This window comes from Pleurodeles waltl, chromosome 9 (genome assembly GCF_031143425.1).
Source record: "Pleurodeles waltl isolate 20211129_DDA chromosome 9, aPleWal1.hap1.20221129, whole genome shotgun sequence".
Classification (NCBI taxonomy): Eukaryota; Metazoa; Chordata; class Amphibia; order Caudata; family Salamandridae; genus Pleurodeles; species Pleurodeles waltl.
In genome coordinates, this window is record NC_090448.1 from 259,495,546 (window position 1) to 259,521,196 (window position 25,651).

General features: G+C 43.7%; 1 protein-coding gene across 1 annotated transcript in view; it reads right to left on the reverse strand.

The window, feature by feature from the left end:
• The window catches only part of SLC6A11 (solute carrier family 6 member 11), a 968,432-nt gene that overhangs the window by 64,552 nt on the left and 878,229 nt on the right, over positions 1 to 25,651 (reverse strand). The window contains exon 12 of the mRNA XM_069206667.1: positions 24,213 to 24,315. Coding sequence (XP_069062768.1) covers positions 24,213 to 24,315 — 103 coding nt within the window. The remainder of the gene's footprint in view (positions 1 to 24,212; positions 24,316 to 25,651) is intronic.

Here is a 25,651-nt window from a genome sequence, read left to right on the forward strand (position 1 = left end):
TGGCTGTGTCTTGATGTTGCTTGCGTCTGGATTGTGTTTCTTGTATCATGTGGCGTCTCTCTTGGGTCTTTTTGTGTATTCTATCTGTCTATTGAACCTGTGTAAGTGCTTTTGTGTGGTTTAGTGTTTTTTTGGATTTAATTTGTACTGTCTGGTGTTTGTTTGGGGTTTACATTAGTTGGGTTAGTTGGGGTTCGTAGTTTGGGTTGTAAGTTTCCTTCTTTCACATTTATTTTCCATCCTTTTCCCCTTTTTCTGTTTAAATTGTTGTGCATGTCGGGAAGGGCGAGGCAGGAATGAGCACCAGCTGAAGCATCAATGGGCTGACCTGGTGGCCCGAGAATAGAACCGGCTGGACCACCTGGGTGTGGTGATCGGTGGCCCTATTGGTGAGTATCACATTGAAAATGTGAATAAGCGAATGCTCCTGAGTGACAGGAGCAGATATCTTGACGTGCTGCATGCAATGTTTGTAGCCATGTTGAATGCAAGTAGAACAAACTGTTAGTGTCCCAGTACTGAGGTGTATTCCACATGTCTATACATGTTAACAATGCAATCCTGCACTTTGTTGAGTCATGTCCGACTATTATTTAAGGCCACATTAACCAAGCTATTTTTAATTCTCATAAACGGCCTAGTTTTCATATTTATTGTGTTTTCATAAGGAAAAATGTTCATTCAAATGCACACCCCCAATTTTGCCATTCTGCTATCTCATTGCCCAATCACAAAACAGGGTTTTGCTAGTGGCATTTAGGAAGGGGTGTTTCTTTCCTATTAGCGAGTCGCAGTCCGCTGACTGATTCTTTGTTGACTGCAAATGATGGCACTAAACAATTGCAGTTATCATCCATTTCAGGTTGGTGCCAACCCATTTACAAAAGGGGAGCGGTCCCCATGGGATCCCTTCCCCTTTGTGAATGCATGCCCAAAAAATGCTTCTGAGCAGGAAGTTGTCCCACGGACCACTGACTGATTAAAAAAAATTATTTGAGTCATAATATTGGTTTTTCAAATGTAAGGCTGTATTTAAACAAAAATATACATCTCTCTTTGAAAGCAGTCACAGACATGGTGGTCTACTGAGCCCAGCAGGCCAGCATCCTTGTGAGTGCCGCCATTCCCATGGGGTTTACAAAATGAGACCTACCTCATCAAAATTCATGAGGAAGGTCATTTGCTTCCCCATTTGTGATTTGGAAACAGTGTCATTGACAGTGTTGTACCTCAGATCATCCAACTTGCAAATTGCAAGTTGCTAAGTCTCGCAATGTGTGACTCACAAAACATGATCTTTGTACATGTGGCCCTGAGTAACACATTTCAGGTGCAATGAGAACACCTATTCCCCTGCATTCTGTCAATGATGATCAGGTAAGACACTGTCAGCATACCACATTTCACTGTATTGGGACAGCAAAGTGGGCTAGCCATGTTTAGTGCTACATTATCATCATTACACACACATGATCCCTGTCATCATGTTGGCAAAGGGGGCATATAAGGCTTAAGGGACAATGCCAATGGGGCATTTGTTACCTACGCACAACTGTGCCACATCTGTTAAGGACCACTGAATGCATGATAATTGCTGACTGAAAATTGAGCCACATGTCCACCACATACCAACTAGGGTGCCCCTTGATGCACAAGCCACAATACCTGAGTCACTTTTATTGCAGTGCACCAGGGAAATTGTCACCCAATTACAAATCATGACATGGAGTACCATCTGAAATGGATTAGCCACAAATGTGTGTAGCCCAGTGCATGTGTGCAGATGTGTGTCTATCACTCACTGGAGTGTCAGTGTCAATGTGAGTTTGCAGTGGCATGTCTGTTGGAGTGTCTACATGCAGGATCAGCAGCTCACTCATATAAAATGTTACACACTGTGATATGTTGTCCACACGTTTGTACAGTGATCTGACATTGAGCATATATTTTCTTTTCCTGTCTTACAGGTGGACCGGCCCCCTATACCATTGAGATAGTGGCTCGATTTCGGGACCCAGAAATATCCAGTAGGTGTGATAATGTCTGTCCTGTGTAGTGATTGCAGCTGTTGTTTGAGTGACTCGTGTGTTGCACTCATTGCAAGATACGATTAGCTAGCACGTGATCTGATATATTACTTGACTGGAGATTGACATAGTGTTCCATGCAAGGGTTCAACATTCGGAGACAGGGAGTCATATTTTGGGAGTCTTCTGCTGCGCAATAGGCAGCAGCATGTGAACAAGGTGATTAGTAGCCCATGTATGCCCACATGTGACTTGGAAGTGTTCCAGTGTCTGAATATTGTCAACGAGTCATACCTTCATGCACTACCCATGCCAAGTGCACCATGAGTCCCACTTACCGCCAGCCTTTCCATGGCAGTGTTTACCGCCATGGACAGGCTGGGGGTTGGGGACTCATAATCCCCAGGGTAGTGCTGCTTGCAGTGCTGCCCTGGGGATTATGACCACCCTGCGGAAGCCTGGTGGTATACTGGAGGGACCGGCGGTATGACCGTGGCAGGCAAACCTCTGAACTCCTGCCTCCCCTCAGCCCTAATTCCGTCCCCTCCATCCTCATTCCTTATCCAGTTTTTTAGTGGGTTTAGGGGTTTAGTGATAGGTTAGAGTGGGATAGTAGTTTAGATAGGAAAAGTAGGTGGGGGTTCATATTATTACATATTAATTTGTGGGAGGCTGGGTGCTAGTTAATGTTGGGGCTTCTGTGTATTTTATTAAAAACAAAAAATACATATATATATATATATATATATATATATATATATATATATATATACACACATATATATATATATATATATATATACATACATTTTAAAAGAAATACAAAAAAATATTTTTGTTTAGTATTAGTTAGTATCTGTTTAGGTTAGTATATGTTGTCCTACATGTGTCTCGTCATATAAGGGTGGTGGGAGGGCAAATGTTTAGAGTGTGTTGTTAAATGCAGTAAGTAAGCTTAGCATAGGGTAGTTAGGGCCAGTTGTGGGTAATGTACAGTCAGAATAGATTAGGTTAGTACAGGTGTGTTACATAGTTTTAAGTTCTGTTTTGTACATAGTTATTGAAGATTTAGGTACTCCCTTACTGCATGTGTCATATGCTTAGGTCTCTGGGTCTTTGCATGAGTGTACAGTGCCAATTGTCTGTTGGCCTGGGTATTCCGTCCTGCATCCACATCCCTCTCTTGCCATGTTAATTCCCACTTCCAACTGAGCTGTCACATTGGCAGCTACAACAAATCTAATTCTCTATGCATCTGCCATCCATTGTACCCACCACTCAACATGACTGTGGTTCCCATGTATTGGACAGGTAGGTGTCACAGGAATGGTTTTAAAGCTGTCATTGTTTGGTTCCTGTGTCAGAATGTTGGGCACTGTGGGACGTCTGCCTGCAGACTGATGTAGATGTCAACACTGCTAAACTGAGTAGTGTCAATTTCAGATGAGGTCAAGTATACAAATGTCACGCCTATGTGTTTTAATTGTACAGCTGACGTTTTTGGCCAAACACTCCCACACAGCCATTCTTGCTGTATGTTGTGAGTGAGACATGTATGTTTTAAAGCAAATGTCACAGACTCAATGACTTTCTTGTAGGGGATGTGGCCAGTATTGAGTTTCATCTTGTGGATACCTTGGGCCAGAAATATACTATTATTGCACTGCATTTGCCAAATTTCTGGATGCAAACGCAGTGCAAACTTACAAAATACAATGACATTTTGTAGATTTGTGCTGCTTTTGCTTAAAAAATGACGCAAATGCAGCGCTGAAGAATTGGAATTCAAGGCCCTTGGGCGTAAATATCTGCCCACATTATTTCTGGACTCAGGTATTGACATTCTGTGACCATAGACATGTTACATGCATTACAAATCTCCAGTAAAGTATATGTGTCACATTACACAGAGACAGTGGTTGTGTAGGTACTGTTTATTTAAAAGCGCTGTAGTGCAAAATTTACATAGTCCAGGTTTCTGACCCCATTAGTGGAAAGAATTCTATTGTGACACAACACATGTGCAAGGTTGAGGGACATGTCATTGGACATTCTGAGATGAAGTGTTGTTCAGTGCAGAGGAACATGAATTGCCAATTGAGTAGTGAGAGACAATTGCAGTCTATAGTGGTAAGGTTAACAGTGTGTCAGTGAAGAGTGCATGTCACCAGCTATACCAACACTGGCATGTTGTCAAGCACAGGACAAAGGAAAATCAGTGCCCATGTGGCATGGGCTGGTGCTACCGGGTACTCATATGGATGAATATGATCTGTTCCACATCTTCATCCTCTGATGTGTTTGTCATCTCCTCTGCCCTTGATGGTGGTGGTGGTGGGTTTGAGGGTGCAACACACACTTCAGTGGTTGGAGAAGGGAACTCCAAATTCCCGGCAGCTGCCATCTGTGGAACTATGTATGGCATAACTGCAGCAAGGAGGAGCTGCTGATTATTGAATATGGCAGCAACATTCCTGTGGTAGGCAGCCATCTCTGCCCTGAGGGAGTCCAGCTTGTTATCATGCATGCAGCTGCAAGATTGGGAGGGAAGGTGTTGTGACAACTCCCTCACAGAAGTGGTGCGGTCCCTCACACACTGTTGGACTCCTTGTATTAGGGATTTTGTGACTTGTATGGCTGCTGACTGTTCTGTGGACACCATTATGCATATGTGCACCCCCTCAAGGCTCGCTGCCATAATTTGCATCCCCACCCGCACCTCCTTGGCCAGCTCCAGCTGTACCCCCACTACTGTCCTCTCAAAGGTGATCTTTGTGTCAATAGATTCTTCAGCTGTGTTTGAGCTGACAGGTCATGCTATTGGGGTGGTGGTGGGACCTCTGGGTTTATGCTACATGTGTACTTCTCCTTGCGACTGGAGGTGATGTCTGTAGGGTTCCCAGGACATCTTAAAGGGTTTCCTGGCTGATGGTTGACAGCTGGTCATCCAGGTCATCAGGGTAGTCAAGGACAGACAGGTCCCCAGGAGAGCCATGGTCCTCTGCAATGAGATATTGTACAATTAGTGTGTCTGTGTTGTGCCAGCTGTAATGTGACATCACTGACTTCCTAGCGGTGGTACATTGTTATATTGGTTCCCATGCATTGTTCCTGTCATTGGTGTTTGCAGTAGCTCAGCCCTATGCCCCACCTGCATGTCACATGTAGTGTGGGCAGTTTGTGGAATTGTCTGTGTCACATCTTCTACGTGTGGGTTCTGCCCAAATTGTGGCTTGCCAACTTCTTGTCCTAATCAACCCTCCCTCTGCTTCCATTAGCATGGTGAGGCCTTGCAATTATTATTGGTGTGCTGATGCCACATGCACCACACATAACAATATGGCCCTGTCCCAGTCTATCATTTTTCACATACACCTATACAGTGCTGAAACCCAGCACTATACCATGTATTGCATTTCCATAAACGATACAGGGGTCACCATTGGTAGTTTCTCATGTTGATGTTTGCATATGTGTGCTACATTGCATTGCACTGATGGGCCTGACTGAGTTCCATTTCCTCTTATGAATGGGCAGGTGTGTTTGCCTAGCTACACACATATGTACCCCCCCGAATGCTGTTGTCTTAGCACTATGATACCTGACATGTTGGATGGTAGCATTGCAGATATTGTGACACAGGCACATGGGTAAACCCTAGAAAGGCAGCATGGGTATGAGATTAATGCTGTGTACATCATAATGCAGTGACAGTGCCTGATGGTTATTGAGTCTACAGGCATGAGCTGTTGACAGGAGTTGCACTTGAATAGGGATTGATGGGGCTTGATCACATAGTCATACTGAACCCTTATTTTGAGTGTGTTTGGGCCATGGGCACCTAACTGACATTTCACAATTGACCAGCGCACACAGCACAGGTAGTAGTGGCAAGTGTTGTCAATGGTAAATGCTGTTTGAGCCAATGACCAGAGACTGAGCATTGTCCTTTAGTTTACATTCTGACAATACCAGCTGTCCTGTGACAGCAGACCAGTTTTATGTTCTACCCTACCCTCCTGGTCTGCTTCAGCATTTCCAGCAGCCTTGACATGGTGGTATATCCCCATGCAAAGGTTGTTGGTGTTGTGTTGCACCTGGCATGAGTAATGCAGGGAGTCCCGTGCAGTGCCCCTTTGACTTTTCCACTGCCTGAATTTTCAGGGCTGACATGCATTGTGTAGTAGGTATGTGCCTCCCCCTTCTAGCACTTGACATTTAGGCATTTTTGTCCCCATGAAACTTACCCTGCATATTTGTTGTTTCCTGGTAGTCTGCGATGTCCTGTCCTGCGATACTAGAGACGAATTCCTCCAGGATGTCGGCTGCAACCATCTGCTCCATCTCGTCCAGGTCCTCTTGCGGTGCTGGACTCCCACCTCCGGTCTTCAGTGCTGCTTTCATGTTCCTTGACATTTTCTCCTTTGTCCTGCGCTTGGGGTCATGCCAGCGTTTCTTGCACTCCGTGACAGTTCTCCTGACCTTTGCCACACTGTTAATCTTGTCCACAATCTGTTGCCAAATTGCCTCTCTACTCCCAATTGGCAATTTAGAGGTGATGAAGAGTCAATGCTAGTGCTCCGTCACCTCTCTGACCAGGATTTCATGCTCCTCTGCGCTGAAACAACACTTCCTCTTCTTCTTGTCTCTCCACTGGGTCTTGTCTGTGTCCTCCTGGCTGGTTCCTTGTTGTGTGGGGTCTTCCTGGCATCTCCCTTGGTTTCTGGGATCCATTTTGTGGTTCCTTAGCACTATTTGATGCATTTGGGTCTATTTTTAATGCTATTGTGGTGAAAATTGCGCATATCTGTTTTGCGAACCAGGTTAGAGTCATCTTTCCTGCGTTAATGTAATTTTGCCTTACGACAAGGAGCAATGGTTAGCGTCAGGAAAAATGATTCTAACCTGTTCTTAGCACCACGCAGTGTCAAAGTATAAATTTCTCGTCCGGGTAGCGTTAGGGAAATGTTTGAAGCAAAACTGCGTTAGCAGAGTTTTGTGTCAAAAAGTATAAATCTGGCCACTGGTTTCCAGGTTTTCTGATTTTTAACTGAGTATATTGAACATTGCCTGCCTTTGCATTATGGGCCAGATGTAGGAAAATCCAATTTTGCAACTTGCAAATTGCAAGTCTGACCAACTCGCAATTTGCATGTCGCAAAATTGGATGCAGAATGTTGTCTCAGACACCTTCTGCGGCACGCTATGGGGTCGCAAAGACCCACCTCATCAATATTCATGAGGTGGGTTGAATTTTGCGACCCTATAGTGAGTCCCTGCACTCACAGGGATGGTGGCCTGCTGTAGTCAGCAGACCTCCATGTCTGTGACTGCTTTATAAATAAAGCAGTTTTTTTTTTTCATTTTGCAGCCCGTTTTCCGAAGAAACGAGTTGCAAAATGAAAAGTAAACCGAAACCATTTGGTTGCGTTTTTTTTAGAGTAGGCAGTGGTCCATTGGACCACTGCCTGCTCTGAAAAAATATTTTTGTCGACATTCACAAAGGGGAAGGGGTCCCATTGGGACCCCTTCCCTTTTGCGAATGAGTTACCACCAGTGTGATACTGGTGGTACCTGTGAGTTGGTTTGCGACCGCATTCGCGGTCACAAAGCAACTCTAAATTTCGATGCGAGTCGCAAATAGGAAGGGAACACCCCTTCCTATTTGCGAGTCGCATTCCCAAATTGCGAGTTGGTACTGACTCGCAATTTGGAAATGAGCATTGCGTTCGGCCGTTTGCATGCCGCAAACTGCGATTTTTGCAGTTTGCAACATGCAAACGGCTTACTACATCTGGCCCATAGGGTCTTTTGAATGAATAGCACCCTATGCCTTGTTCACATCTGAGATAAAATATGCAAAACCTAATTTGTCATTCTTGTTCCACAAAGTAATCCAACACAATGTTCTATAGCCTCCGATATTATGAGCATTGTAATGAACGAACATAATGAGTTCTGCTCAATACTGACTGGACAGTTAGGTGGAAAATCTTTATTTGATTTCCTGTATTAAAATCATAAAAGCCAGTAATGAAACAAACACAAAATCCAAAACTGTATTAAAAAATATACATCCAAATATTATATACATCAGTGCAAAAAGAGGAAAATAAACATTATACATTTTGAGAAATCATCAATGAGTTCCTGAGCTTATTAGCTGCCCACAGGAACCTCAGCATACTATAGCATTTATGTATATTTGATAAAAAATATAAAAACAAGTAAGCGGGTTGACACTGACTAAAACTATTAAACTTCAAAATTAGCAAATACAAAACTTCCCTAAGTCCTTATAAAATTTGCAGAATAAAACACAACAAATTGTACTCTGTTCAGAAGTAAGATCACAGGGACAGAAATTTGATTCCTGGACCAGTCGTTACTCACCGGGAAGCTGACTAGGGCATGGAATATGTCCAAAAAGCATGCTAAAAAAAATCTATGTTGGGCGTTAGTCATATGCTGTAAACCAGGTTGTAAATCAAATGTGACCAAAGTCATTACGTGCCTATGGACAGTGAGTTTTAATCACCTAACAAGTCAACCTCTGGTCCTCACATAGAGCCAGACAATCTGCTCTAAGTTGTTTTCTACTAGTGTTCCTTACAAGCTCAGATTAGTCAAAGTGTTCCTCGTGCCGCAGGTTGCCCAAATTATTTTACATATTCCAACCAAGTAAGCCGGAAGGCTGCATCTGACTTTAGGCAATCCATGACAATCACAATTGAGGGCAGCTTGCTAGGTAGTCCAAATCTTATGCCATAATACAGTGGGTTGGATTTTCACTAGATCACTGAGAAATGAAATGCCCAGTTCAGCATGACATGCATAAGTTGGACAATTGTCACGCGCTGCATGTACAAATCGCAAAAAAAACATTCTCAACCAAATGCAGCTGTTGGCAGTCAGAGTGCCCCAAAAAACACCATCCCCATAAGTAAGTGTTGACACGCACTTTGCAAAGTAGTTAATAACTCCTTCACAGGTTTCTAACCAAGTTTCCTAATAAAATTATGTAAAACTGCAGTGGTTTTACTATATTGAAGCTTGCTGGTGTTAACGGCCTGCTTCCAACCTCCCTTCTGATTAAACATTATACCTAAGTACACAAATGTTTTTGTAAAATCAATATGGGTGCCTTCTGTAGTTAGGTTCCTGCATTTCACTGGCCTTCTACCACACTTTATGACAAAAGCTTTCCCGTTTTTATTGTAAAGCCCCCGATTTTGTGTACAATTCACAAAAGTGTTCACCAGCCGCTGTAATCCAATAGGGGTACAAGCCATTAGCACCGCGTTGTCCGCATAGAGGAGGGCCTTTATTGGACAACGCCCAACTTGATCATTGTAAAGCTCAATCAAAACCCGCCCCAAGTTGTTAATATAAATAGTAAATAAAAAAGATGCTAACGCAACTTTGCCTGACTCCTCTCATGTGTGCACTCGCCCTTAGTCCTATATCTGACCATGGCTTTACTACCTGCATACAAGTATCTCAAAAATCAACTAGAGCTGGATCTACTCCATTATTGATCATTATACTCCAAAGCTTGTCATGGACCACACAATCGAAAGCAGATGATAAATTTACGAAAGCCAGGTATTTAGATTACGATTTTTAATCAGAGTGTAGTTCCCTATAATTAGTGCCAAATTGAGACCCCGCTCAATTGTGCCAATGCTGGGTCCAAACCTATACTGAAAGACAATTATAATTCCAAAGATTTCAGCCTCCATAAGTGCATATTCTATGCCACATCCACTGAGATAACTTCCTGCACACAGCAGCGCAACTTTTGTTGTGTGGAAAACACCCATCATTGGATAAGGATCATCAAATTCTATTGGATTGCTCATAAAAATGTCAGCTACAATACAGAAAACACCATCATTGCAGAAAATTGGCAGGATAGACAGGTCTTCAATTAGAGCACGTACATTTTGGAACTTTTTTGAAGTTGTCTATACTGTTGCGTTTTTTGTGACTGGAGATGGTATTACTGGTAAAAAATAAACCTTCTTTAGTGGGACGTGATTCTGGGAGATCAGAGCATGAACTCCAGCCCACGGAGGAACTGTCTTTTCTTCATCCTTCATTCCACAACGAATAAGCAATATGAGAAGTTCTCTTAAAGCAGCTTTGTGGACCGCAGCATCAGGTAGAAGAAAATCCATGTCCTCAGCAACTTTGAAACTTTGCGGTGGACTGTGACATGTTGATGGCTTGTAGGGATTTTGCAGACATTGGCAAGGACATTGGGCTGTAAGTTTGCAGCTTCGTTTGTTTATGCCAATAGGATACACATCTTGTTTTCCAGCACCTACTTCATTGGTACAGTCTTAAAAAAGCACCATGGCAGTATCATGTGGGCTGGAAGTTCCAGACAAAGAAGAACTGTCTTCAGAATCAAAATTCTCAAGAGCAGCATTTATATATCCTTTTTTGGTAAAGTGACTTGGAAGTAGTGTGCTGCTATTTTTAAAAATGTCACCCGGAAAAAAAATGGCCCACATTAGCAATGTCTACCCAATCTAAATCACTTCCCTAATGATACAAAAACACAAATCAAAAATAAAAATCTCTGGACACCAATTTTTTCAGGAGCTATATCAAGGGGTTAGGACTGTGTGTGGGAGAGCAACTAGTCAAGGTGCATTTTCAACCTCACATTGTGCATTACAGTAGTGCACAAGAGCACTAGTATGTTTCCGGTGCTAAGAACTTCATTGTAATTGCTAATTTATGTACTATGGTAAGAACTTCATTGTAATTGCTATTTTGTGTACCAAAGTATTTCTTAGAAGGCTTCTAATCATGATAATCAATGCCAGGGTTGTCAAATTCAGGGGTTTTCAGGCTGCCTAGTCTTGATTCCACATCATGCCTCTCTTCTTTATTCTACACTTTCTATGCCGCCTATGTCACTCTTGCAGCTTCCTTATTGTAAATTTCTTATCCTTCTCCTTCTACTTCTTTTTCTGTCTTGCTCTGGGTAAAAGTCTGATGAAGAAAAAAACTCAGAGTCCTTAAAATTAGTGCTGGTGACCACCATCACAACTAATAAAATTACACACTGGCTTGTCAAAACCTTACCACTTTATGTGTAAGTTAAGTATGATGTTAAAGCATGTGACAAGTATACTCTTCTGCTGTGACTTACATGGTTAGGGAACATCGATATATTTTATTCATACTACCGTCATTTGATCCATTTTTAGAGTTAGGCAAATTATGAACATTGATAAAAGTCACAGAAGCATAGAATTACAATGATATATGCATTGGAAAAAATATTTAGATTTGGGACCTGATTACAACTTTGGAGGAGGTGTTAATCCGTCCCAAAAGTGACGGTAAAGTGACAGATATACCACCAGCCGTATTACGAGTTCCATAGGATATAATGGACTCGTGTTATGGTTGGTGGTATATCCGTCACTTTACCATCACTTTTGGGACGGATTAACACCTCCTCCAAAGTTGTAATCAGGCCCTATATATTTTAGTCCAATCAGTTTCATAAACTGTTTTTTGTAACTCCGTTGTTCTTTCTCCACACTTATGTTAAACCTCTGAATTATTTGCAGTACTTTAAAAGTGCCATTTGTTGTCTCACTAACAATAAAACCATATGGAAAAGTAGAGGGCATGAGGGATAGTTGTGACATATAGACGTTTCACAGGTGGGGAGCATGAGAAAATGAGAATCTCCAGCTCTGGGGTCTCCAGCATTGGCCAACGACTTTAGGGGTACTTCCAGAACCAGTCCAAAAGGTGAAACATCTTGCCTTGTGACTGGATCCACCCTGTCCATGAAATTCAGGCAACTAAAATAACCTCTACATGCTTGGGCATTCTGAAATGGTTAAAAATGATCCTATGGATGCTTCCTTTCTCTGCCCAAAGGATCGGACTATGCCAATGTCCTCTATCCTGGGACAGACAAGACTGTGAACGTATGACTCCAAGTGGTACAGAATGCTGCTGCCAGGCTTCTGTTTCATTCACCTAAAAATGCATTGGCATCTGGTCTACTTTGTGACCCATATTGGCTCACAGTTGATAAACACATCCAGTTCAAGGCACTCTGCTATATACACAAAATCACTCTCTTTCTGGACCACAATACCTGCATAAATTGGTATCTCCACATCATCCCTGTCGTGCACTGCCCTCAAGCAACTGGTCACTTTACACAGTCCACAGAATTAAGCAAACTCAGATTGGGGACCATTCCTTCTCTTTTCTTGGACCCAAGCTCTGGAACACTTTCTCAGAGTCTCTGAGAAGCTGCACCTCTCTAACCTCCTTCTGCAAGAATCTGAAAACATGGCTTTTTTAAGTTGTTGTGTGCCTGGCCTCCCTCTTGTTATCTTACACTGGGAAACCCTTGGTAGTAGCTACACACTTTATAAAGCCTCAATAATAATTATAATAATATAATGGTCAACACTGCTTAGGCATGGCTAGAACAGAGGCTGACAATAGCTTATGACAATAAGAAAACAGAAATATAGATTACATAGAATGAAATAGATAACTTAACAGTACGTCATCAAACAAAGAATTAAGGCAAAGCATTCAGTAAAAATCACAACTGTATTTCTACTGATTCCAATTGTAGATAAACAAGTCAAGGAATTACTACTCATCCAAAGAGGAGACAAGGCAAAGGCTACTTCCTTGTCTTACCTTGCAGTAAATTCTTCAAGTTCAATCATTGCGTAACTTGAAAAAAAGTTCTGATCTCTAAAATTAAAGAGGTAGACCTTACCTCCATTACTTTCTTATCATTAGTTGAAACTCCCTCCAACTCTGCACTGCTCCCCAAAAGCCCTGCAGTGTCCTTGCAAAGGCCATGTTCTACTCACTACCCAAATGACTCTTTGGTGCTCCTTCTTTTTACCAAATGACACTACCTAATTCTTTGAACTATGTGCAGATCCTGCCTTTAACCCTGTGCTACACATTTGACCATATGCTGCTACTATTATGTACTCACTTTAGAATCTGTGCGTATCTGTCCCCATTGGTCCAAGAACAACACTTTTAACTCCACCACATACCCCCATAGTACCAATCATTGTGTGTGGGAAGCCAGAAATTATGATGCCCATTCAATGCATGGTCTGTAAGAGAGAAACTTCCCACTCCATAGCCCCATGGGGTATCTATTTGGTACCTGAAGGAATCTTGCACTCTTAGGCCCTCATTACAACCCTGTCGGTCAACGACCACCAGGGTTTAAGTGGTGATCATATCGCCAACAGGCTAGTGGTACAAATCGCCATATTTTGACCGTGGCAATAGCGCCGCAGTCACACTGCCAGGACTGGCGGTTTATTGCCATGGTTGTCCCGGCGGTCTGAATCTGCCCTGGGGATTTTGACTCCCCTTCCTGCCAGCCTGTTCATGGCGGTAGACACTGCCATGGAGAGGCTGGCAGGAAGGGGAGTTGCGGGCCCCTGGGGGCCACTGCACTGCCCATGCACTTGGCATGGGCAGTGCAGGGGCCCCCAGGCACAGCCCTGCCTGGCAGACAGTGAAAAGCACGACGGGTGCTGCTGCACCAAGGCACCGCCACATTGCCGTGAGATCCATTAGGAGCCGGCTGCAATGTTACAGCCCAGCGTGGATATTCAATTGTGGCCAGCGGGTTTCCGGCTGAATGGGTGGCCGACTGGCGGTACAGCCTTGGTGGTCAGCCTTGTCCGACCGCCAAGGTTGTAATGAGGGCCTTAATGTCTTTGCAATAACATTTTTGTGAGGGAATGATACATACACTGCTAATGCCCATGAGGTAAATGTATTGTCTGCCTTTGTGTGAGGCTGAAAGTGGGGAAAACATCACTACCAATGGGCATGGATACTTCTCCATGGCAGAGAAAATTAACTGCCACAACATGAGAACTAAAACAGCAGAAATATGCCACAATGCATCTAACTCCTACAAGCTCAGAAAACAGTGCCATTGATCAGTTTACAAAGCCATGAGCATTCACACTTGAGGTAGCAGATATTTCTTTCCTATAGCAGACTGTAACCTCTATTCACAATTGTTAGAAACTGGATCTCTAGTTGGCAGATGTATGCACCCTGTCCAGGAAGAGACCACAATCCTAGTCAGAGAGAGTCACAACACAACCTAAATCATCCTGTGCTCAACCACTGGTAGCTTGGCACAGAGCAGACAGGATAAATGTAGAAGGAAATGTTTAAAGTATGTGTGCAATAACCCATACACTAACACAGTGGAAATGCCACAAAAAGACTCCACACCAATAAAGAATACTGAGTAAAGCAAGACAAAAATCCATCCAGTGGAAGTCGAGACATACATCTTTGAAGACTAAGGGGGTTATTACAACTTTGGAGGAGGTGTTAATCCGTCCCAAAAGTGACAGTAAAGTGACAGATATATCACCAGCCGTATTATGAGTCCATTATATCCTATGGAACTCGTAATACGGCTGGTGGTATATCTGTCACATTTGGGATGGATTAACACCTCCTCCAAAGTTGTAATAACACCCTAAATGTGAAAACAGTGCTTAGAAGAGTGCTTAGAAGTCACTAACAGTCAAAAGGTTACTTGATATTGCAAAGGACCAGTTCAAATCAAAACCCCAGGCCAGCAAACAGAGGATAGGTCGGTGGCAGGACCCAGCAGGGGCCCCTAAACAGTACCTTTGGTGGAGCAAGACATCCATAGAAGTGAATCTGATGCTTTGTTGTCGGGCCGTGCAGAGGGTCATTGCTGAGTCGTGCAGGCTGTGAATCCACTGTCATCGTGCAAACAATCCATCACTGTTGGGAAAGTGATGTGCTGGTGTTTCTCCCACACTGGAGGCGATGCATTGCTTTTCGCAGAAAGCAGCTGCAGAACCCGCTGCTGAGGCCTGAACATAGAGAGAGCACCTCAGGCAAGGGTGAGACTCATGGGGAGTAGAATCCAGCTGTGCCAGGAGAGCTGTAGGCCATCCTTGTTATCCCTGATACTGCAGGAGAACAGAGGGCAAGCCAGCACGTCCTTACAGACAGAGGCAGAGTACTTCCAGCAGAGCCAGAGACCAACAGGCAGCAGGGCAACAAGAAGAAAAGCCATCCTTCCAGACAAGCGGTCCAGTTGAGTCCTTTGAGCAGCACAGCAGTTCTTCAGACAGAGGTTAAGTTCCAGGTCCAGAACAGCCCCTCTCATCCTTAAGCCCAGGAAGACCCATCAGAATGCAGATTAATGCAGATGCAGTTAAGTGTCTTGTGTTTGTGGCTGTCTGGATGGAAAGTATGAATGTAGATGTCACCCAGCCTAGTCCAGATGTGTATTGGAGATAGGTTGTAAGACACACAGAGCAGTAAGACCAGAGAAATACCTACTTTCCAAAGTGGCATTTCTAAATTAGTAATGTTAAATCTGACTTTACCAGTAAACAGGATTTATCCTTATCATTCCAAAGATATGAAACATGATGTAGCCACTCCTTTCTGATCAAGAATTACAGCTTAAAATTATATTAAGGAATTCCCAATGCTAGCCTATGAGGGGAGAAGGCCTCACTATAGTTAAAAACAATTTGGTTTTTTTTTTTACTACCAGGACAATTTAAACTTAAGAGTACATGTGCTGCCTTTTATATACACTGCACTTTTTCCGGTAGGCCGCATAGGGCCTAGCCTACTTTATAGGTGACTTACATAAAATAAAAAGGGAGTTTTAAGGCTTAGCAAGGGATTTTAAATGGCAAGTCAAGGTGGCAGTAAAACTGCTTACACAGGCCTTGCAATGGCTTGCCTGAGTCAGGGCTAAGGGGCTACTTATGTGGGTAGCACAATCAGTGACGCAGGCCTACTAGTAGCCTTTATTTTACAGGCTCTAGGTACATATAGTGCACTTTACTGGGGAGTTAAAAGTTAATTAAATATGCTAATTGGTAGGAGCCTATGTTGCCATGTTTAGGAGAGAGAGCACAAGCCCTTTAGCAAAGGTCAGCAGTCCTAAAACCAGTAAAAACAAGATCAGAAAAATAGAAAGTGAGGCAGGCAAAAAGTTGGGCGAAGACCATCCAAAGTCTGTCAGGTCTAACAACAGCCATGTCTAGTGAAAACATTTTATGAAAAGCTTGCAATTTATATCAACACATTATCAAAATAACAGTAGGTGAGAGCCTTCTAACACCAAGGAAGCTACAGGTTTGTGCAGTAACTGCAGTTACTAGCCCCAACACAGCTAATATATTCGTCCCATATATAGCAGCTGTGATATATAATAAAACTGTTATTTACAAGCATGTTCTTTTTAAATATTTTCTTAAAAACGTCAACTTTCTATTTTCTAACAAAATACAAATTTCTCCATAAGTAACTGCTTTTCATCATCATCTTACTTTGCTTCGGCAATTGCCAAAAAAGCACAGAAGATGTAATACACTAATACAATAAACCATTCAAATCATTAAAACCATCTCTGTTAAAAGAAATAAATTAGCAAATGAGTAAAAAAAAAAAAAAAGAATGGAAGATCATTCATGGTGTTAAGAAGAGACTTAGGCCCTCATTACAAGGTCGATGACCGCCAGGGTTGAAGAGGCGATCGTACCGCCAACAGGCTGGTGGTACAAATCCCCATATTTTGACTGCGGCGGTAGCGCCACGGTCACACCGCCGTGGTTGTCCTGGTGGTCTGAATCTACCAGAGCAGCACTGCTTGCAGCGCTGCCCTGGGGATTTTGACTCCCCTTCCCGCCAACCTGTCCATGGCGGTAGACACTGCCATGGAAAGGCTGGCGGGAAGGGGAGTTGTGGGGCCCCTGGGGGCCACTGCACTGCCCATGCACTTGGCATGGGCAGTGCAGTGGCTCCCAGGCACAGCCCCGTTGAGATTTTCACTGTCTGCCTGCACCTGCTGCACCGCCAAATTGCCGCCGGCTCCAGGTTTCCGGTCGCATGGGCTGCCCTGGGGATTTTGTCTCCCCTTCCTGCCAGCCTGTCCATGGCGGTGAGAGGCAGGCGGGAAGGGGAGTCGAGGGGGCCCCTGGGGGCCCCTGCACTGCCATGCACTTGGCATGGGCAGTGCAGGAGCCCCCAGGCACAGCCCCGTCGCGATTTTCACTGTCTGCCTGGCAGACAGTGAAAAACGCGATGGGTGCTGCTGCACCAGCCGCACTGCCACATTGCCGCCGGCTCCTAATGTTACGGCCGACATCTCTGTTTCCGCCCGCCGGCCCAGTGGGGATGTCAAAATGCGGCCGGCGGGTTTCCGGCCGCATGGGCGGCCAACTGGCGGTACAGCCGTGGCAGTCAGCCTCGTCCGACCGTCAAGGTTGTATTGAGGGCCTTAGTTATCGGCTGTGTGCTAATAACCCTCCTCCATAATCAAAAAGCGGCATACAATTCATACAGTCACAACCAATTGCATGGTACAACCATAACATGCATACAAGTCCCTGGACCTAGTCAGGTGGCAACAAAGCAACCCTTTTCTGTCTATATCACAACTTATATAATAAATAATAGGAGACACAAATACAAATAATTTAGCTGATCAGATCTTAATATCCTTGTTACAATTTTTCAATCCCTAACATCAAGTTTCTGACATAGCAGCAGAATCCAGGTCTTCCTAAAAGCATGATAATGTGGACAGAAATACAGAACATGATCTAAGGATTCCTTTATCTCAGAACAAAAGTGGCAATTCAACTCTTGTTCGGGAAAGGGCGTCCCCATTTTGCAGTACGAGCTCAAAGTGGCACGGTCCCTATATGATATGTAATGTGCAGAGTTTTTGCAGCCGGAGGCTCAATTGCATCCATATACACTTCCAGAGATTGGCACCTTTGAACTCCTTCCCGAGCCTGTGGAGACCACCATCCACATGGCTCCAATACATCTCTTTAAGCAAAGAACTGGATATACTACATGATGTCTCTGGGTGGGTCCATAAATTCTCAAACCTTATCTCTGTTAAATGTTTGACATACCCCAGCCACAGGATCCTTACAGCCCCAGGGAGCTTTAGCATTTTTTCCAAGCCAATCCGATAAGGTATTAAGTACACAGATGACCAGATCCTCCTCCAGAACTACAATGGTCTGAGTCTAACTATGTGAACAAGCGATAGACTGCCAAGATCTAGCCAGAGTGGAATGAGAAGTGTGCTGGCAGGGAGGTTAGTGAGGAGAAGTATGAAATGATTCTCTGCCAATTCCATGTAATTTACATTATCATGCTCCCAAAGTTCCTCACTGTATAGTGACCTCCCCCACGGGCTTGTAAATTATGGATTTGCAATGCAAGGGTATTCGAAATAAACTAGTGCCCTGAAAACTCCCAAAATGCCACCAACTAAAATACTTGTTGAGTGTATGCCCTAGGTATTCAAAGGTACAAAACCTCTCAGATGGAATGCCATTAAGAACAAGGGGTGTCCGAGACAAATGGCAGTGATTCAGAACCATATATTTAGTTTTATTAAGGTTGATCTTGAGCCCTCTCTGCCTGCAGAAGACACCAAACTGTTTTGCAGGTTTTGAATACCCATTGGTGATTTTGGGACCAGCAAGGTGTTGTCCGCAAACAGGACCACAGGAATCTTCCTATTAGCCAGACCTGGGGCATCATGCTTGCATTGCTCCAGAAAAGTCACAAAATCTTTATTGAAAAACAAAAACAGGGTATGAGCTAAACATACCTCTGTCTTACACCAAGACTTTCCAATGGGGTCTGTCAGCTGCCCATAGGAGCCACACCTGACCTGTGCAAAGTTATGCAGGTGGGACTTCCTGAAGACATCTACTAAATATGTTACATATGTCACCCAAAACTTTCAACAAGGCCTCCCTCGGGACTAGATCAAATGCAGAGTTAAGGTCAAGGAAGATTACATTGAGGCGTCCACCTTTCAAGGTCCTGTATTTCCAGTAGATTCATTGTAATTGGAGTACTTCATTGATGGTACTGGTCTTGGCAGTAAACCCAGCTTGCAAGAGAGTCAACACTCCCACATCCCCCATTCGAGCTTTCAATCTGCTTAACAGTATTCGACTGAAAAGGTTCTGCGAATTGTCGATAAGACTAATAGGATGGTAGTTGGATGGAAGGGACTTAAGGCCCTTTTTAGTTCAAGCTTAGACAGTGCGCATGCACTGTCTGCAAGACCTGTTAGATGACATTTGCTCCCGCATGCCTCTGTCTGCCACTTACAATAAGTTAAAGGCAGTGTTGCTATTGTTGTGCTGCCTCTTAACTGGTTTGGCAGCTGATACGTCACTTCCTGAACTTGGCTTAGGAGCACCAGCCAAGTATACTATAATTACACCTGGAATGTTTTTCTGTTTCTTGGATGGATTACTTTTCTTTGTTTCCTGCCTCTCGTGCTTGTCAGTAAGCACTTGTGTTCACGGGCGTGGCTCCACGTTTGCCCATCACTTGGTCCTTACTTTACATAATCAGTAATTACAAGTAGCTGTTGCTTTATATAGCATGAAATCAACCCAGAAATGACTCCTCAACAGTGGCCCTCCCAACACAGCAGGAGAGCCCATACTACAATATTCACAGGACTCAGGGAAACTCACCCCATAATGATTTGCAGGCATTCCTTTTACAACACGTGTGTGCCCATAACACAGCCTGTGGTGGTCCTAGGGAAATGGGACCACCACCAAAACATTCAGAACGATGTGCTGTTTCTGTACAGGCCATCTTGTGGGTCACACTAGGTGAAAGGGGGCCCACATATCATAACCTCTTCCACCATTCAATGCTTATTTAAATTCTCTTGTATTTGAAACTTTTTACAGCCAAGAGGAGTTTGTGTTATAAGGGTCCTGTTTGTAATAGTATTCTGACAGCCCTGCTCAGCCTGCAAATGTGTAATGCACTATGCTTGCTAAGGGCTGAGGGATGATAATTGCTCCAAGGCAATGCTTACTCAGTTGGCTTGACAGGGACATCTAGCCACTACCAGTGGTACTTCACCTTCTGCTGTTGACCAGGAACATCTAGTAACGACCTGTGGCACTGCACGCTTGTGCCACTGACTCCACAGTTAAATGATTTTTAAAAGGCCTGCTAGGCCTGAAAATGTGTAATACACTATGCTCTCAAGGGGCTAATTATATGATTACATAGCAATATTCTTTATCATTTTTTTATGTGAGTATGCCCTCTAGGCGCTGAATGTATGTTTACATAAAAATGTTTCTTCCAAATGCTATTTTTACTCTGGTGCTCTGTAGATTCAGTTCAGACCATTAAAGTTGAATGCCAATTGTATAAAGGAATGCACAAACATAATTTATTTTAGATAAAGGTTTAATGTCCGTCATGGCTAAATATTTATAAGGTCCTAAATGCAAAGATGTAATTATCATTTACAACGCCAACAGCTCTAACTCTCCTTAATGCGAGACCCATTGCATTGCAAATGCTTGTTATAAATTGGGATGAACTCAGCCCCTGCCCAAGTCCATGACATAGTAAGCACATTCATAATCTTATTAAAATAAAGGGCAAGGTAGGGGCTCCATATCTCCTTCTCAGCTTTAAAGAGATCCCCTGATACCATGTCCAGCCCTGTCCTTTTCCCTGGGGTAATCCAGTCTATAGCATGGGGAACTTCACTCACAATAATAAGGAAAGAAGTGCAATGATTTGCCTTAGTCTACTCATTCTACTGGGAAGCCTATACCACCTAGAGAGCAGGACATGGACACACCTTCAGATGCTCTGTTGCTAGGCCTCGCTACAATATAAGTGGGGAGTATGACCCAGTATGACCAACTCATTCAACCTCGAATCACATGCATAGAGACCTGTAAAATCATCAACCCGAGTGGAATCTGTTATGTTTCTGCACAAAGGGGCAGCAAAGTCTGAACCCTTGTTAGCCAGTCTTTGCCAGAGTGATAGTTTTATCCTTTCCTTGCAAGCAAAGGGACTTCCATTTGGCCACTTCATGGTCTCACTTGACCTTATTTAGAGCAAATTTATAGGAAACTTTAGCTTCCTGGATTATGGTTTGAGGCCCACCTTTGATAGCAGTCGTTAGGGTGCACCTTGCTAGCCTGCAATCCTTGGCATACCATTTGGCCTCATTGGCCCATCTGGGGAGAGACCTAGCAAAACAGGGGGATTGTGGATAGCTACATAACCCTCCCAAGGGTGTACTGTTAGAGAATTCTCTCTCAGGGCTAGTTGGTAGTAGCCTCCTATCAAGAGTTTTTGTTCTTGAAATGGAATGCTATGGCCAATCAAACTCAGCAAGATGTCCAGGGCATTGTGATCACTGTATTGCCTAGAGACAACCTCTATATCAATTATTGGCAACCAGAACCTAATGTCAATCAATATATAACCTATGTGGATAGCGCACCTCTGACGAATGAAGGTGACTTTCCCCTCTCTGTCTGATAGGGTTCTCCCATTGCATGCTTCCTGAACATCATTAAGAATAAAGACATTTAGGACCATATGTACGAACACATTTTCCCATAGACACAGAATGGGCAAAACTGCTTGCTACATCTGGCCCTTAGTTGCAGGGCAGCACCATTTTTTTATCAGTTTGAGCAAAAGCTCCATACTTAACCCTCATTCCCACTGAGAGTATCAGTAGCAATGTCAAGAGGCTAAAAATTGCAATTGAAGTCACCCGCAACAGCCCTGAATGTGTCAGCCATGAGAGAATGCAGGTGTGCATTAATTACATCAATAGCATCTAAGCTAGTCAAGCTACCTTCATGCCTAATGTAAACATTATACAAGCATAGATAAACCCATCAGGAAATTGCAAGAGTACACAAAATACTTCGAGGGATCCACCATCCATAGCTTTGGAAGTACATACCAGGGTGATTTTCAGCCAGGTGTTGCAAGACACCCGACGGCCTGCCCTTACCAAAAAAGAGGGAAGGTCGATCAAAGCTATCAAAACCAGGACAAAATAGAGGTGTAACAGCCCAGGTCTCCTGAAACATGCATATATCAAATTGGTCTACAAGGTCACACCACTCAGGACATGCCATTTTGTTTTTGATGCCAGCAAGGTTCCAGGAGACGATCTTGGTGGAAAGAGCCATACAGGGCACAGGGACACTACCACTGGAAGCACAAGGAGCCGCAAATATGGGAAGTTGGAGACTATAAGGTGCGTGGGGCTGCAACATCTGATTGAGGGGGAAACAAAAAGTATCATGTGCAGAGTAAAGATGGTCCACAACTATGAGGTATGAAGAAGCATTAGAATCAAAATCAGCTTCCATATCACTCAATATTCCAGATCCCCTCTGTCGATCCCTAGATGAAACAAGTCAATTAGTGCCATCCAGACCTGATAGTGGCTAAAATCTATTGAAGGTGGGGACACTAGGGGCACCCAAGGATTCTGGTTGATGACAGGCGATCACTCCACTTGCAGGGTACCTTCAAGGATTTCAGGAAGATACACAGGATCTGGCTCTTCGACAGAGACATTGCACCCCCAGCACCCAGATAACCCTAGGAGGGCAGTGCCACACTATACAAATACTGATTGATTGAGGCTGACCAAAAAGGCTGGGAGGCTGGATTAATAGAAATAACCCAGCAGAATCATGCTTGGGGTTGAACCAATATTACCAGGCCTACAAATAGATTTAAGCAAGTGATGCACCAAGCCTGGGTACCTGCAGTTAATGACCACACAGTCCCCCTCAGATATTTTAGGTTAGCAACCTATCCACTCAATTCTCATCACCAATCATATATCATAGTGCTCTTGTATGGCAAAAGTGGTGTTCTATGAGAGCCAATAGCAGACTTTGTGTGTCAATTCCAGGTGTTATTCCTTCCTGTGAGTTGAAAGGAGCAGTACTCCCACCAAAGCTGCCAAAAACGGACAGCATTTAGGTGGCAGGTCCAGAGTCTGCTCAATTTGTGGACAATTCAGCTAGGGAGGAGGCCTATTAACCGTATTAACCCCATTGGGCCTCTCATGCCCCGGTTCACATATGGCCCAGTTGTTTATGAGGTTAGGCCCTGCCTCAACCGGAGAAATGGATAAATGGACAATTGAGGCAGCTGATTCTACGAGGGACAAGGGCCTCTGATACAGTTATCAGAATCAGTGTTGGAACCATTATCGGGAACTGCTCAGAGAGTTGGGAGTGTAGGGGCAGCAAGTGGCAGTGGATGATTCAGCTTGGAGGACAATAAAGTTTTCTTTCTCCAAATATCACATTGGCACTCTTTAAAATGGATTACTTCTCTCATTATATATACATACTGTAAATTTACCTTAAACTCCAGCTAATCTGGCAAATCACTATTTTTTGCCAGAAATACTCGCTTTTGATATTTGATTAATGCATTAATCATCCCAAAAAAAGAAGCTTGCCATTTTATGAAAACACGGTTTTTGAGATCCCATATAACAGCGTTTGATTTTATTTTATTATATTTGTAAATTTTAACCACAAATGTTGTCCACATGCACATTTATACTTCAGCCCGTGGTCGCTGTTTGGATTGAAAAATACAGCAATAATCAGGATTCAGTGGTCCCTCAGGACACGGCAACTGTGGCACCAATGGAAGCTGCACCCCGGACCTAGAAATGACATTTCTAAGCCAGAGAACGAGATACTGTTTGTTGAAACATATTTAATGGATGGTGGATTTTGCACATTCCGCTGGAATTTGAGCAATTGTTTTCTTTATCATCTGTTTCTGCTAAGTAGCACGTTTCCTTACCATGAAAAAATAAATTATTTCATACTACCAGATACAAACTACTACTGTCCAAAAACATTTTAAGGTATGAGCAGAGAAGGCAATTGCCCATGGCCCCTACTTTAAAAGTGATCTTTTTCTCTACCTTACTTCTGTCTATTTATCTATCTCAGTCTTTATCATATTATTCAATATTGTCTGCCATCATGGGGCTTGAGTTAGACGAAAATGAGTAATAACTAAAAAAAAATTAAAAAAAGTATTCCTTCCCGGGGCCCCACTGCGACAGCACAGATACCGTCTAAAATGTTTGTTTCCATTGTTTAAATCAGAGCCATGTAAACAGTGACGTTTTATTGAAGTAAGATCTTACATTGTCACAGCATGCAAGATACAGTTCATTTAAAATGTTATATAAGGGAATGTAAAATAATGTCACATTAGGAAAACAACATCCTCATTGTGACTTACCATAAACCCAGCCAATGCAAATGCATTCAAATACAGCCACAAACAGAAGGCACATTCCACTAGCCGCATAGGAGTCGAAAAGCTGGAAAACATACATCCCACCCTGTAGAAAAAAAGTAAGAATATTTTGTTCAAAGAGTCAATGAGAAGTATTCGTAGGCGAACTGATTTTAATCACCGAATCTGCTTGTAGTGTAATCATAATTTGTTCCTACATTCACACATAATCAGATGCTCTTTCTTTGAATAAATGCACCAATTTGCCAGTAATCTTTTACTGTTGAAGCACATTTTATTTGGTATTCGCTGTTCCCTGCCCTTCTCCTGCACTGCACATTTGCATTAACGGAGTAAAAATCAACAACTGGAAAAAATAGGACACTTCAGTGAAACTGCTGTGCTTGAAATGCAAATGTGAAAGGCCCTAGGGGGTCATTACCACCCTGGCGGCCGGCGGTAAGTTGGCGGTAACACCGCCAACAGACTGGCGGTGTTCTGCCAGAAAGTATGACCGTGGCGGAAAAGCCACGGCCATACCGCCGGCCCCTCCACTTTCCCGCTAGGATTCCGCCTGGCGGTCATAATCCCCAGGGCAGCGGTGCATGCACCGCTGCCCTGGGGAATATGAGTCCCCGACCGCCAGCCTGTCCGTGGCGGTACACACCGCCATTGAAAGGCTGGCAGTAAGGGGACTTGGGGTGCCCCTGGGGGGCCCAGCACTGCCCATGCACTTGGCATGGGCAATGCAGGGGCCCCCTGGCATAGCCCCGTTGCGCATTTCACTGCCTGAATTTCGGGCAGTGAAATGCGCGACGGGTGCTACTGCACCCGCTGCACATCAGCATTGCCGCCGGCTCTATTATGAGCCGGCAGCAATGTTGATTTGACATTTCCGCTGGGCCAGCGGACGGTAACACTGTTACCGTCCGCTGGCCCAGCGGAAATGTCATAATAGGGAGCCAGGAATACCGCCGGCAATGGCGGTGTTCTGTCTCCCGCGGCCTCGGCGGTCTTTTGAAAAGACCGCCGAGGTCGTAATGACCCCCCTAGTTCTGTAAAGGTGCTTCACGTTCTTTTTAATAACTCCCGCGTTACCGTACAAAGAATTCAGACAAGACTCCAAATCTGGGAATGCTCTCATTCATCTCATAAATATGCAGATGTCCCCTGAATCGAGGACTAGGACAGAGTACATGCGTTTGTAAACAAGCCTTATTGACTTTCAGGCCTTCAGTGATAAATCAGCAAATTAAATTACATACCCTGGAATAATAAACAAGATTTAGCTTTCTCAGTGAAATACACATCTACTCCTTTAATTGGGTTGGCCTGTAGCCCCTTCCAAAGATCGAACATTTATGTGTCTTTTGGAACATGTATTTAACATTGAAAATGGTTACATACAAACCTTTTGAGGAAGATCAAATTGTAACTAACCA